Source organism: Channa argus, chromosome 7 (assembly GCF_033026475.1).
Source record: "Channa argus isolate prfri chromosome 7, Channa argus male v1.0, whole genome shotgun sequence".
Taxonomy (NCBI): domain Eukaryota; kingdom Metazoa; phylum Chordata; class Actinopteri; order Anabantiformes; family Channidae; genus Channa; species Channa argus.
Genome location: NC_090203.1, coordinates 8,644,475 through 8,657,074, shown reverse-complemented (window position 1 = coordinate 8,657,074; position 12,600 = coordinate 8,644,475). Strand labels below are relative to the sequence as shown.

At 37.0% G+C, this 12,600-nt stretch overlaps 1 protein-coding gene across 2 annotated transcripts; it reads right to left on the bottom strand.

Moving 5' to 3' along the window:
• Positions 1-781: 781 nt before the first annotated feature.
• On the bottom strand, positions 782-11,163 carry LOC137130670 (CTP synthase 1-like). 2 transcript variants are annotated; one of them, XM_067511095.1, is made up of 18 exons: positions 11,005-11,163; positions 9,921-10,101; positions 9,559-9,729; positions 9,212-9,312; positions 8,357-8,473; positions 8,074-8,157; positions 7,423-7,503; positions 6,692-6,843; positions 6,311-6,443; positions 6,062-6,150; positions 5,413-5,507; positions 3,354-3,416; positions 3,169-3,212; positions 2,968-3,088; positions 2,833-2,888; positions 2,535-2,631; positions 2,255-2,399; positions 782-1,872 (listed from the first exon to the last, which is right to left on the bottom strand). In XM_067511095.1, the coding sequence occupies exons 2-18, from the start codon at positions 10,084-10,086 to the stop codon at positions 1,797-1,799; spliced, it is 1,791 nt and encodes a 596-aa protein (XP_067367196.1). In that variant the 5' UTR covers positions 10,087-10,101; positions 11,005-11,163; the 3' UTR covers positions 782-1,796. The 2 variants fall into 2 exon arrangements, with proteins under 2 accessions (XP_067367196.1, XP_067367197.1); XM_067511096.1 differs by having other exon boundaries at positions 2,992-3,088.
• Positions 11,164-12,600: the final 1,437 nt, after the last annotated feature.

The window sequence follows — 12,600 nt, the reverse complement described above, 5'->3', positions numbered from 1 at the left end:
CAGGACATAATAGGTCAGTTGGGGGTTTGTTGTATTTACATGTACTGGCTACATGTATTTTGGGCGCCTGGTGGTGGAGTGATTTCTCACTGCCGGTTAACAGCTAGAAGCTCCTCAATTAAAAACCACCTGCCATCTGTGTGTTTGGATATTCTGCCTGTGCTTGCGTTAGGCATGTTAGGTTAATCGATGCCTCTAAATTGCCTATGGGGAGTGTAAGGGTGAATGGTTGTCTCTTGGTTGGGTTGTATTAGCCCTGACACAGACTGGCGACCTTTCCAGGGTATACTCTGCCCCTTGCCCAATGACAGCTGGAATAGGCTCCAGCCCCCCATGACCCTGATCAGGATAAGTGGTTGACATAATGGGTGACTACATGTATTCTTATACACATATCAAACAGATTGTGCAGATATTACAGGCACAATCTGTTTCAAATATAAAATCGGCACGTAATATTTCGAAACGCACAATTGGGCCATACAGGTTACTCAAGAAATGATTGCGGTCTTAACATGACAGCAAGAAACAAATATAAGCAAATGTTTGTAGATGCTGGTTAAGTTTGATTTGCAGCAAAAGGTGCTTTAGACATTCTTTGTATAGTAGAACAATGAGGCAGTTATGATCTGAACTGCACATAAGAGCCGCAGAAAATCAACAATAAATATCACACTGTATGTGAAAGATGTGAGGTTATCTATGCATGACTACTGTTGTCACTGATGAAAAGCAGAACTTATGATTCATGGCTTAGCTAGAATTAAGGGCCAGGCTGTAATGACAATGCACTTTTTTATTAGAAATGAAGATACAGTATCACATGAATATATAAGAAAAACAAACATGCTTTTTATATGTTTGGGCCTCCAATGATGAATGGAAGCATTAGCAGCAAAATCAGCCATACAGGTTGAGTTATGAATTGATGTCACTTACTTTGTCAACTCCAAAAGTGAAAATGTAACTGATAAACTTGATGCTTATCATCTAAAAGTCACTGGAACATGTTCGGAGATCAGATTTATGTCTGTTTCTGTTTTATGACCTTTGTTGTCACAGGCCAATCTTTCATTTTCAGGAAGTACTGTTGACTAAGGGTCATTTAAAGCTGGCTAGATTATCAGATGACTATGCATCAGTAGGTTTTATTTTCAAAAGTTCTAGATCAGATTTGGCAGTAAAAGTCAATGGAGTTCAAAACCTTGTTTGTTGTCTCCAGAGTTACGCAGCCAGGGTTGGTATGATTATGTTTAAGGGATAAAAACCCTCGGGCCAATCTGAATAAAACTCATGTTTGTCAGTTTTCATACAGCTTACTATTTTAGGTTGCACGATGGCTTCCCCAAACAGGAAACCCGATTGCATAGAGCCTGTCCCTGAGTTACTGACATTTACATAGAAATTACAACACTGCCTGTCACCTAATATTTCTGCCAAGTTATACTGACAGTTATGTCTATGCTTTAATTTCTCATACTGACTCACCTTTTCTCTAGAAGTCTTCAGCAGTGTCCATATCTTTTCTTTTTTTTTTTAAAGAGTTCTCCCATAAATATTTTATTCTAGTATTCCTTTAATAAAGCAGCTGTAAAGATCCAAAAACAACAGCAAAACCTCTCTTTCCTTGTATAGAATTGCTGAAGCTATATTATATTTGGAATATAAATTGTTAACATGACCAAATTAACAATCAAGCAGAGAATAAATCATATTTTGGTCAGTTCAGGATGGGCCAGAATTCTTTTTCTGGGCCTTGCAATTGTTTGTGTGTGGGACACAAACAAAAACTACACCTACAAAGAGAGGAACTTCAGATCTGGGATCTCCATTTCAGGAGAGCTGCTTCCACTGCAGTCACTGTAAGTATCCCTGCAATTAAAGACAAACACATAAAATAATATTATAGCAGCAGAACATGACTAATATTACTTTAGTGTAATTGCAGAAGAATTAAACTGACACTGTAAACTGTAGTAACTGTGTTTTCTTATACTAATATAAGACATGATTAAACAGAAGAGTAGATTATGACAAAACAGAAATCCCCCTGTGATGTAATTCATATTCAAAAAAGGAAATTTGAGTAAATGGTTTTATTTGTCTATAAAAGTAAAAGCATTTTAGAACTTTGTAACACTGCTGCTACAAGAGCACTGAACATAAAAATCCAGAGCGGAAAGAGTTAATATGATGTTATGATGTTCCGCCAAATAATATTTGAACGATAACACACTGCTGTGTCCGAGCCTACCGGGGAGAAAGGCGACAGCCCTTGGTCAGGTAGCTCGGGAGTTTTCCTGCAGCAGCCAGCAGGAGGCCAAAGTATGGAGGAGAAGGTTTGATGGGTCTGGAGGTGAACTCTGGATGGTACTGCACTCCAACAAAGTAACAGTGGTCTGAAAAAAAAAAAGACAATGGGTTAGAACAGATATTGACCTTAACTAACTTCATAAATTTAAAAGCCACAGTAAGCATGGATAAAGTGTTAATACTATATTTTATATATAGTATTTATATATATCTTCACTCACCCTCCAAATCAATGATCTCCATTCTCTCTCCTTCAACATCCTGACCAATGAAGTGAAGTCCTTTCTCTTCAAAGTGGTGCTTCAACTCAGGGTTCACCTAAAACGAGTAAAGATTGGAGTTGTTTGAGATAGAGGAGGTTATTTTTTAATACTGTGGCTAAATCTAGACAAGAATGACAATGGAAAACAAAAATATTAAAATAATGCCCTGAATTTTTTATATTGTAACAAAGATTGTATTCATAAAATGTGTTGCTCTCCTAGACCAAAAGCTTGAAAACCTTGCTTTTGCCTTTACCTCAAATCTGTGTCTGTGCCTTTCCTCAACATATTCTGCATTTCCATATAGTTTTCCTGCAACAATAAGTCATTATTCATTAGATCAGTCATTAGAAACACAGTAGCTGCAAAGAATAAAAAGCTCTTAGCCCACCATTTATATCAGGAGGACACATACTCAGTACACTGGTGCTGGATTTAAAAAGGGTCCGCCTCTTCCCCAACCTCATAGTCCCACCCATCTGCCCTGGGTTGTGCTCTGGCATGTCAATCACCTGTCGGGATCCAAGAGGCTGTTAAATCCTTTTTGGTAAAGACTGCTGATACCATGTGATGCATTAACAAAGACACTCACCACAGGGTGTTTGGTTTCTGGGTCAAATTCTGTGGAGTTGGCATCTGAAAAAAGATAAGTGAGACTTATCTAAGCTCAAATCATCTCCCCAGTAGGTCTAAGCTTCTTTTATAATTAAATTATAAACAACACAAATTAAAAGTGTTTCTTAGCTCTGCCCCCACCTGGATTTTGCAATTACTCACCTGCCCATCCGAGAACATTGCGGGCAAACTCACACACTGCCAGCTGCATGCCCAAACATACTCCTGCACAAAACAAGACCAGCGGGATTCTTGCATAATGAGAGCTACTTGGAGGAGTCATAAATAAAGACAGAACAAGATCCCCATTGCGCAAATCACTTAAACAGTTAACACTTCAGTCTATGCATTATGATTTTACTGTGCCAACAAAAAAATATTTAGCTCTCTTTGGACTTACACGTTTTATTAACTTCAAAAGCTGTTAAGTTATTTAAGGTCAATTAAGTTTTTTTTTAATCAACAGAAAAGAGATGCTTCATGGTAGTGAAGTGAGAACATTCTTTAAAAGTACATCAACACAAAATAACTGATTACACAAGCACTTAAGTCCTTCATGTTGTTATATTTGGATAGTGAGTCTATTTTAACATTTTATCTCCTTTTGTCTTTGTATAGTTGCTCAAAATATCCTGGCACACTTTAAGTGGCTTGAGTGTTGGATTTTTACATAGCTATTGAACACACTGTTCATTTCATCTGGCTCTGGCTTTATATGTTAGGTTGACATCTTGAATATCCGTCACACTGTTTTCTGCCAAACCAAAAGATTTCCCTTTAGTATTTGTCTGCATTCTGAATACATTTTCCTTTATCACAGAAACCGTCCTACTGCATGATGCTTTATATGTCACTTCCAAAAGTACTCTGGCCTGCACAAGTGTTTTTTAATCTAATAATGACAAAAAATGCAATGACTATAATGAGTTTTTGTGCTGAACAAATGTGGAAAATAGAATTATTTTAAACCAATATTGCAATGTAATATTTTTCCTTCAATAGTTTCCACACTTTTCTTCTGTAATACTAAATGCCAACATTATTTAAAAACAAACAAAAAAAAGTGTAGCACAGAATCCCATCATTAAATAATTTACTCTTTTGTTTGTGACACACATACACCCACATGTGCCTGCACACACATGCAGTAGAAAACATCATCTAGCCAAAGTTATTCATTCATTCATTCTTAACTTAGTCTCCCTTCCCACGCACAGTAGGGGTTTACAAAACTGAAAATATTAACAAGAGGCAAGATATGAACAGGAATCAGGATTCGAGTGGACTAGCCCCGCTTACACTGACAGTAATGTTCCCCTGAAGACAGACAGGAAACTTTAACAATGAACTATACAATATAACAATAAATAAACTCAGTTTTGATCCAACTTACGTAGTGATGCCCTCACAAACCCACTGATGCCTAACAGGTGATACCTGGCTCAGCTTACCCTTCTTGGAGGTTGGTTTAGCAGAGCAGTTTTTAATCATCAACTATGAGATTTGTGGTGTTACTTTGCATTTTTGGTTCCATAAACTGACACATTCAGCATAACCTCTGTTCCTGCCATACATACTCTCATTTAAATCTAAAATATATATCCAAAGGGCCAATGTGACGTCACTGTTCATGTTCTCATTGACATTGTGATTTGCTTCTGCTGAGGTCATTTTCACTATGTTAGGACTCCCGTTAAACTTGTTTGGGTCTTAAACTTTCTTCATCCACGCTCACTCACTTTTTCTGCAGGCGAAGTCTGCAGAACACTTCTCTTATTATTGTAGTGTTAATGAAAAAAGCAAACATTTTAATTGCTCTTGCAATTTGAAAATTGCGTTCTGTTAAATTGCAATATTGACTAAAAACAAAGATTAATCATTAAGCCGTTCATGTTTTCACTTGCTCTTTTCATTGTGTGTGTTCAGAAATAAGGCACTATGATCCAACAGCTAAACAGTCAAACAGTCTTTATAAAACATAAAAAAAGCAAAGGCCAACACAGGAAACGATTTTTAGAGACCCTGCAGCTGTTCATAATTTTGTTTCATTCAAAAACACTGGCACAGAAATGCAAGTTTTGGAAACTGCACAGTACTGAGAAGAATTATATGTTGTATATCTTGGCTTTATCCACATCTTACAGAATGAAATCCATAACATATTAAATAAAGGAGAAGTTGGAAATTTTTAAGGCAATGGGTAGTTTTAAATCTGTCTTACCCAGAAAAGGCTTATTCTGTTTCCTTGCCCAGTTAATAGCCTGTATCTTGCCTTCTGTTCCTCTTACACCAAAACCTCCAGGTACCAATACACCACTGTGGAGAGGAAGAAAGAAAGTTGCCTAAGTTCATCGATGATGCTGACCCAGTATTCTAATAAAGGAGGAGAAAATTATACAATATAGATATTTTATTTATATATATACACATTTACATACATACACACACATACATATATAAAAAAGTAAAATTAAAATTACATTTTAATTTTTGTACCAGAAGGCCTTCGCAGACTACGCAGACCTCTATTGCAATACAAAACAATTATAGCTGTCAGAATAGTGGAATAACGTCTCAAAAACTAATTAAGACACATTGTCTTTCTCTATAGATTTGAAATTAAATCATCCAAAGACATGATTTCTGTATTAAAACAAACTAAAATTATAAATTTCTATTTGGTTATTGTAACAGCCGGGCTACAACAGGTTACTGCCCCGTAAAAATAACTACCCACAGTTTCATGAAGTTAACAACTGGACATGACAGCACTCCACTGCCATCCTGTGGCAAATGTAATTTTTATAGGTAATACATTTTAAAGGATCATCAAGTTTACTGAAATCTGTGTTCTCCCAGCGTCTACTCACTGAGAACTGCAGAGCTTTTGCCAGGCCTCGTGATATTTCACTGGCTCATCTTGCAGAGTGGCAGCCTCTAGGTCTGCAGAATCTATGTACTACAATAATAGCAAACAAAGCATTTGGAAAAAGATTAGTCAGTGTCGTCAGGCTAAAAAACTGTAAAAAACATAAAAAAAACAACAACAATATAACAATATGACAACCCTGGGGGGGATAAATAAATAAATAAACATAACAGCATGCATTTTTCCATACCATGACTTCTAGTTTGTGATTAATAGCAAGAGCTGAGTGCTCTAAGGCCTTAATAACTGAGGTGTAGGAGTCAGCTAACTTCGTGTACTTTCCCACCAGTGCTATGGAAACATGCTCCAAAAGACGGTCTGATCTGAGAAGAGACAATTCAAAGAACTGATCCAGAGCATTTTTATCACAACATCACAGCCACTCAAACACTGAACTGTTTTAAACAACAATATTCAGTGGATTTTTTCCTCCATCTTTTACCTATAACAGTCAGAAAGAATCTCTTATTACAATAACAGAAAGATATACTAATTGTTACTATATATTAATTTTTTTCCAGCAAGACACTAAATGAGACAAAAAGTAAGATTCTGAGACAAACTTCCACACCTGTCAGCCATCTCCTTCCACTTTGTGAGCATCTTTCTGGGCTTCATCTCAACGGGCAGGCTAAGCCGATGACACAGGTAGCTCACAACACCCTGGTCCTCCAGCAACAGGGGAACTTTGTAGACTGAGGAGACATCATGGACACAGATCACCTGAAAAGAGTCCCAAACACTATATCAGTCTTAATTCACAGTACTAGAAATGTCAGTATTTTTAACATTGTTTAAACACGTGATGACATTAATTTCCTTAAAAAAATAGGTCACACTAAGATTTGAATTAAACATTAAAATGTATTTAGTTGTTGATTTTTGGTGGATTGGTGATTTTTTCTTTCCATTAAATTTCTCAAGCTTTAACATTGGAAGAATTTCTTAATATATTCTGGACCTTTATGGGAAGTGGACAGTGAAACAATCTAGTCTTGTTGCTTTTATATCCCAACAGAAGCTGACCAAGGAATAACCTGGTTTACACACCAGATGATGATATTATTAAATATTAACCAACATTATTACATATCCAACATGTTATAATATAGCTGTTTGTTTTATAATCTTATGTACTATTTAAATGCATGGCCTTTACTTTTCAAATATTTTTCATAATATAATTGCACCAGTCCTTAATTTACTCAATGTTGGCAGTGTGCTCACCAGACAGGATTCAAGTAAGTTTACTGTAGGGGAAAAAAAAAAAAAAATCACAAGACAAGACACAAAGTACTTTACCTGTGTGGGCTCCACGTGACAAAACATGGAGATCTTTTCCTTGACAGCTGTTTCTAGGGGTGTTGTACAGCGGCACATAATCTGACAGACAAACAAACAAATAAATAAATAAAATCAGAACATAGTTTTCAAAACTTTGGGTCACATCGTATGTGGGAATATGAGATAAATGCTTAAGAATTATTGATTCAGCTACATTCATAGGAAAAAGTGGCAAAACTTGTCTACAGAAAATGTCAAGTTGACATCACACTGTCAACTGTTGTTGGTGAGTTAGAGGCTGATTTCTCTCATGCTTCTGAAAAGCCACAGTACTTCAGACCTTTGTATGTAACATACAAAGCACCAAGCCATTGTTTAACTGTTTAAGCATTATTCGATACTTGCTTATCCAAACACTTTTGCTTGTAATTGTGATTAAACTTTTCCAGGTCAGGTCCCTTTTCTTCTTCTTCATCTAATCCCTTCTCCATCATATTTGAACAACTTAAAAGATATAAAGGCAACCCATTCTAACCACTGTGGCAGGCACAGGTAAACAGACTGTAGAGATCAAATAATACTGCCTGCATTACCAAATAGTTGCCCATTGTGACATGATTTAATTTTCTCTATTGATGTTGTTTAAAAACAAATTGGTATGTGACTCACCAAATCTGGAGACAAGCCCAGCCCTCTGAGCTCTCTGACACTGTTCTGTGTTGGTTTGGTTTTCTGCTCTCCGGTGGTATTGGGCTGCAGATACAAATGCAAATTCACCTCATAATTGTAGGACTTGTATGTAAAGTTATGGTGCTTTTTTCTTGTCTTACCATTCCTTCAACTCAAAAAAAAAAAAAATTTATACATGAAGTAAAATTATTAGAAACAATAATGTACATTGTAAAAACCCAGCTCTCTGTTATTTGGTGATGATTACAGCAGTGCATCATACCTGTGGTATCAAGCTGACATGGATGTTGCAGAAATTTTCCCTCTTCACCTTGAACTGGAACTGCCTGAAGGCCTCTATAAAGGGCATGCTCTCAATGTCCCCCACTGTGCCGCCCAGCTGTTGATACAAAACACCAGCTTAGGACACATAACTGCATACACGAACACACTGGAAGGCTGGCACAAACTTGGAAAATACAGAATGTCATCAGCTGCACTGAGCCTATAACACTGTCACTGGTGCAATTGATGAATGCAGCACGAAAAGAACTGCTGGGGGCAGCGTAATCATTTTACTTGTTTTATGAGGATTTGGCAGTTTTCAGCTTAAAGTGTACTAAAGATTAAACACTTCTGCAGAACATATTGTCAAACAAATGCTTGATTTAAACCACTGAGATTATTTTTTGCAAGTTAAACATGCTATACGCTTTCCTTCACATGACTTCAAACAGAGGCAGGCTTCCACAAGAGGATAATATCACAGACTCCCCTTAAACACATTTTTAAACCCATTAATTTTTCATTTTTTTCCCTCCAAAATAATGTTTTTCTGCATCACTGATGCACTCATTCATGTAGGTTCACCAATTGTGCCTCATTGCCAATATTTTCCATTGCCTGAGGCATCATGCTTGAATTCATTTCTGATAAAAATAAATAAATAAATTTTAAAAACTCCACAATTTTTCATACATGCAGTAGAATAACTGGTCTGGTCGCAAATCACTGGAGTGTGGCACTGAGGAGTTGCTAGAATATGGAACTTTTAAACTGACAAATAGGTATTCAGTGCCATTCTGCTTGGCCAGCAACATCAACTACATAAATCCTTTCTTGCTGACAACATCTTTACCTCTATGACACAAACTTGAGGCTCCATGCCGTCATCGTCCACTGAAATCCTGGCTTGCTTCATTACCCACTCCTGTATGGCATCTGTGATGTGGGGCACCACTAAAAAAAATAAAAAAATAAATAAAATGAAAACACACAATGTCAACTGCTAACATTACATGACAATTTGTCCTAAAAATCTATACAGAACCACACACACACACACACACACAGTGGAGTGTCATTTGTTTTCCATGACTAGAAACAATAATGACCCGAATGACCTGTTGTGATGTTTCTGTCTATGTAGTCTCCACTCAAAATACATAAACATCTAAAGCAGCACCAAACAAAACAGCTTTTAACCTTGTACAGTCTTGCCCAGGTAGTCTCCTCTCCTTTCCCTGTTGATTACATACTGGTAGATCTTTCCAGTGGTGAGGTTGTTGTCTTTGGTGAGACGGATGTCTAGGAAACGCTCATAGTTCCCTAAATCCAGGTCCACCTCCCCACCATCATCAAGGACATATACTTCACCTATTCGACAGAGACATTACATCGTATTGATTCAGCAGATCCAAAGACAGTAGAAAGCTGGTGCTTTGCTTACTAGCAAAAGAAATATCTATCCAACTCATCCACATAGACAATTTAAACAGCAGATGATACATCCAAAACAATTTTTAAAAAAACAACAACAACATTACTGAGTAGACTCAATTACCCACCATGTTCATAAGGCGAAAAGGTGCCAGCATCAATATTGATGTATGGGTCGATTTTGATGGCTGTGACATGAAGGCCGCAGGACTTAAGGATTGTTCCCACACTGCTGGCAATGATGCCCTTACCGATGCCAGATATGACACCACCCGTAACTAGGATGTACTTCATATGGACATGTGAAGACTAAACACACACAAATAAAAAAAAAGACACCAGTAAATCACCATGCATGGTACCAGTACAAATGAGCCATGCATGTCTGCTATTATACAAATATTAAATGTCATAATTGCTTTGATGTTGGGGTCTATTAATCATAACACAGCATAGTAGATTTACATATGGAGTCATTTTACATAATGTTAGTGATCTGTTTTACGTATGCACTAATGTAACAGTAACAAAAGCAGAAAACATCAGCCAATATGCTGGAGGGTAAGAGATACATTAAAAAAAATATCTGTAATAAATTTCGTGGTGGCGCTAAACACCCATTTGTTTTCATGTGAATGTCGTATTTAAGTTTTATATGAATTTTTAAAAATGATGTCATTAATCGAATGAATTCGACATTAGGCAACACCTTATCTGAGAGTGTGTTCAAGCTGTTCATAGCTTTAAATCATTGGAGGCATAACCCAATAGCCACGATAAAGGAAAATTAATGGCGCGAATATCAACAGGCGCAGTAATAACGGACGCCTGTGTCTTTTCTGGGTTATTTCAGTTTCCACATTATGACGCCATTGTTCACCGTCTATAGAGTTAGAACCGATGTGTAATTACACACAGTTATTTGCTAACGTTTAACTTAGCTTCTTTGGCTAGTCATGTAACTTGGCGACAAAGCTAGTTTTGCGTTAACTTTACATCATTTAGGGAACAAAATATGAATCAAAAACAGTAGATCCAAGTGTCAGGTTACTAACTGTGGCTCATTTACATCAACCTGTATAATAGTATTACATGTTTCCTACCAGTTCTTCTCTGTATCACACAAACACGGCTGCCAATAAAACCACACATACTCGCATAACAAAGGCAATGAAACTGGTCTTTAGGACTCTGTTGACAGCTGATCTTTACCTCAGGTACTTTATGAATTTTCCGGTTTACCAAGCGTGGAGACCAACGTTGCCACGATAGTGAAAACACGTGTGTAAGAAATTGAATTGTCCACAGAAGTACAACATGTTTCCTTCCGTATCAGTGATGTAATTCATAGCCTCAACCATCATCGTCGGCCAGCCAAGCCAATCGCGTGGAGGATTTTATAGTTAGGTTGCGCTGACAGTCTTCCTGGCAGGACAAACTGGGATGCAATTTGTCAATGTAACGTGTATGTCGTCACATTTAGTGGAGCGAATGAAGGATTTCAAGGTCAATGCAAGTGCAACTTTTTCTTGGCAAAACGGTGGATGTCATTAAAAAAAATTTTTTTAATTAATTTATTCAAATTTAACCTTAACTTAACTTAAACACGTTGTCTTGCTTTGTACAGCAAGTTAACATAAGCTGTTGTTGAGGATAAAATAAGACATATTGTCTCATTACTTCTTACTATAGATTTTTTATTTTTGTATTTATATTAAAAATACACACATTGTTCATATAATGCCATTCATTCACCTGCTGTTCTTTTAGGTCTTGTTGAAAACCATCCCACCAGTAGGTGGCATTTGAGCTCTGTGCTGCATTGTTCAGCATACATCTGGGCTAAATTGAGCTTTTAGCACCAAAAGTTGTTTACAGATAATGAACCCAGTAAATTTATGGCGTGAGGCTTCAAATATGGAGACACGGACTTTATTGTTGTGTTATGTGGATGGGAACATAATAGATTCTGGTTAGGAAAAGTGAGGCACAACAAATTAGAGCACTGGTCTCTCAAATCATATAGAGCATCACTGGCTCCGAGATATTAAAGTTTTCCTTCATGTATTCACTGTCGTGCTGCTCCAGTTTTGGCATGGGTAATAAGAGTGGTGATTCTAATTCATTTCTGTCCATGATCTTGATCTAATTAAAGACCTCATCCCTGCCACCTCATTTTCATAAGCTGTTCCCTTCAATTACATCTGACAAGTGAGCACAGACACACATTAACCTCCTGCATGAAGAGGTACTGTGCTCCCCTCATCTCTCTGCAATCATGAAATGACAGAGAAGGCAATTCAAAGGCAATCCCACTTCTTTGAATTCACTTTTTTGGGAAGCATGTCAATGGATGAAAGTGTACGCTGTTACCAACCTAAAGGGGCCTACAATATGCCCATGTAATACAGATAACAAGCTACTGCCATGCAGTGCCATGTTATGCAGTGTGTTTTGGTTGAATGTCAATCAACCAAAACAGCTCATTATTGTTTGTTAATGACTGTCTTTGAATGTATTTTTCAGAAATGTCAGAAAAAGGCAAATAAGCCCGCTAAGACCTGAATACCAAATAAAAATAACCTCAGGTTATATGTCTTTCAGTGGGGGGAAATAGACCTGACCTGATTTATCCACCTAGAGCATATTAGAGCTCATACAAAATTGATTGACTTTTCTACTATTAGAATGGACATACCATCATATATAGCACTGCCAGCTATACTGACACTATTTCCTTTGAAGGAAAAGTGAGACAGATTGTTGGACTCTAATTTGAGTTTGGTTGATAAGCTTCACTTTTATTTA

What these genes read in the sequence shown, in the direction of transcription:
- LOC137130670 (XM_067511095.1), bottom strand. Translation starts at nt 10,086, where the DNA reads ATGAAGTACATCCTAGTTACGGGTGGTGTCATATCTGGCATCGGTAAG. An exon ending in CTCAAGTTTGTGTCATAGAG is followed by an intron (nt 8,474 to 9,211) that starts GTAAAGATGTTG and finishes TTGTATCAACAG; the next exon opens with CTGGGCGGCACAGTGGGGGA. An exon ending in TGGAAGGAGATGGCTGACAG is followed by an intron (nt 6,444 to 6,691) that starts GTGTGGAAGTTT and finishes GTCTCTTCTCAG; the next exon opens with ATCAGACCGTCTTTTGGAGC.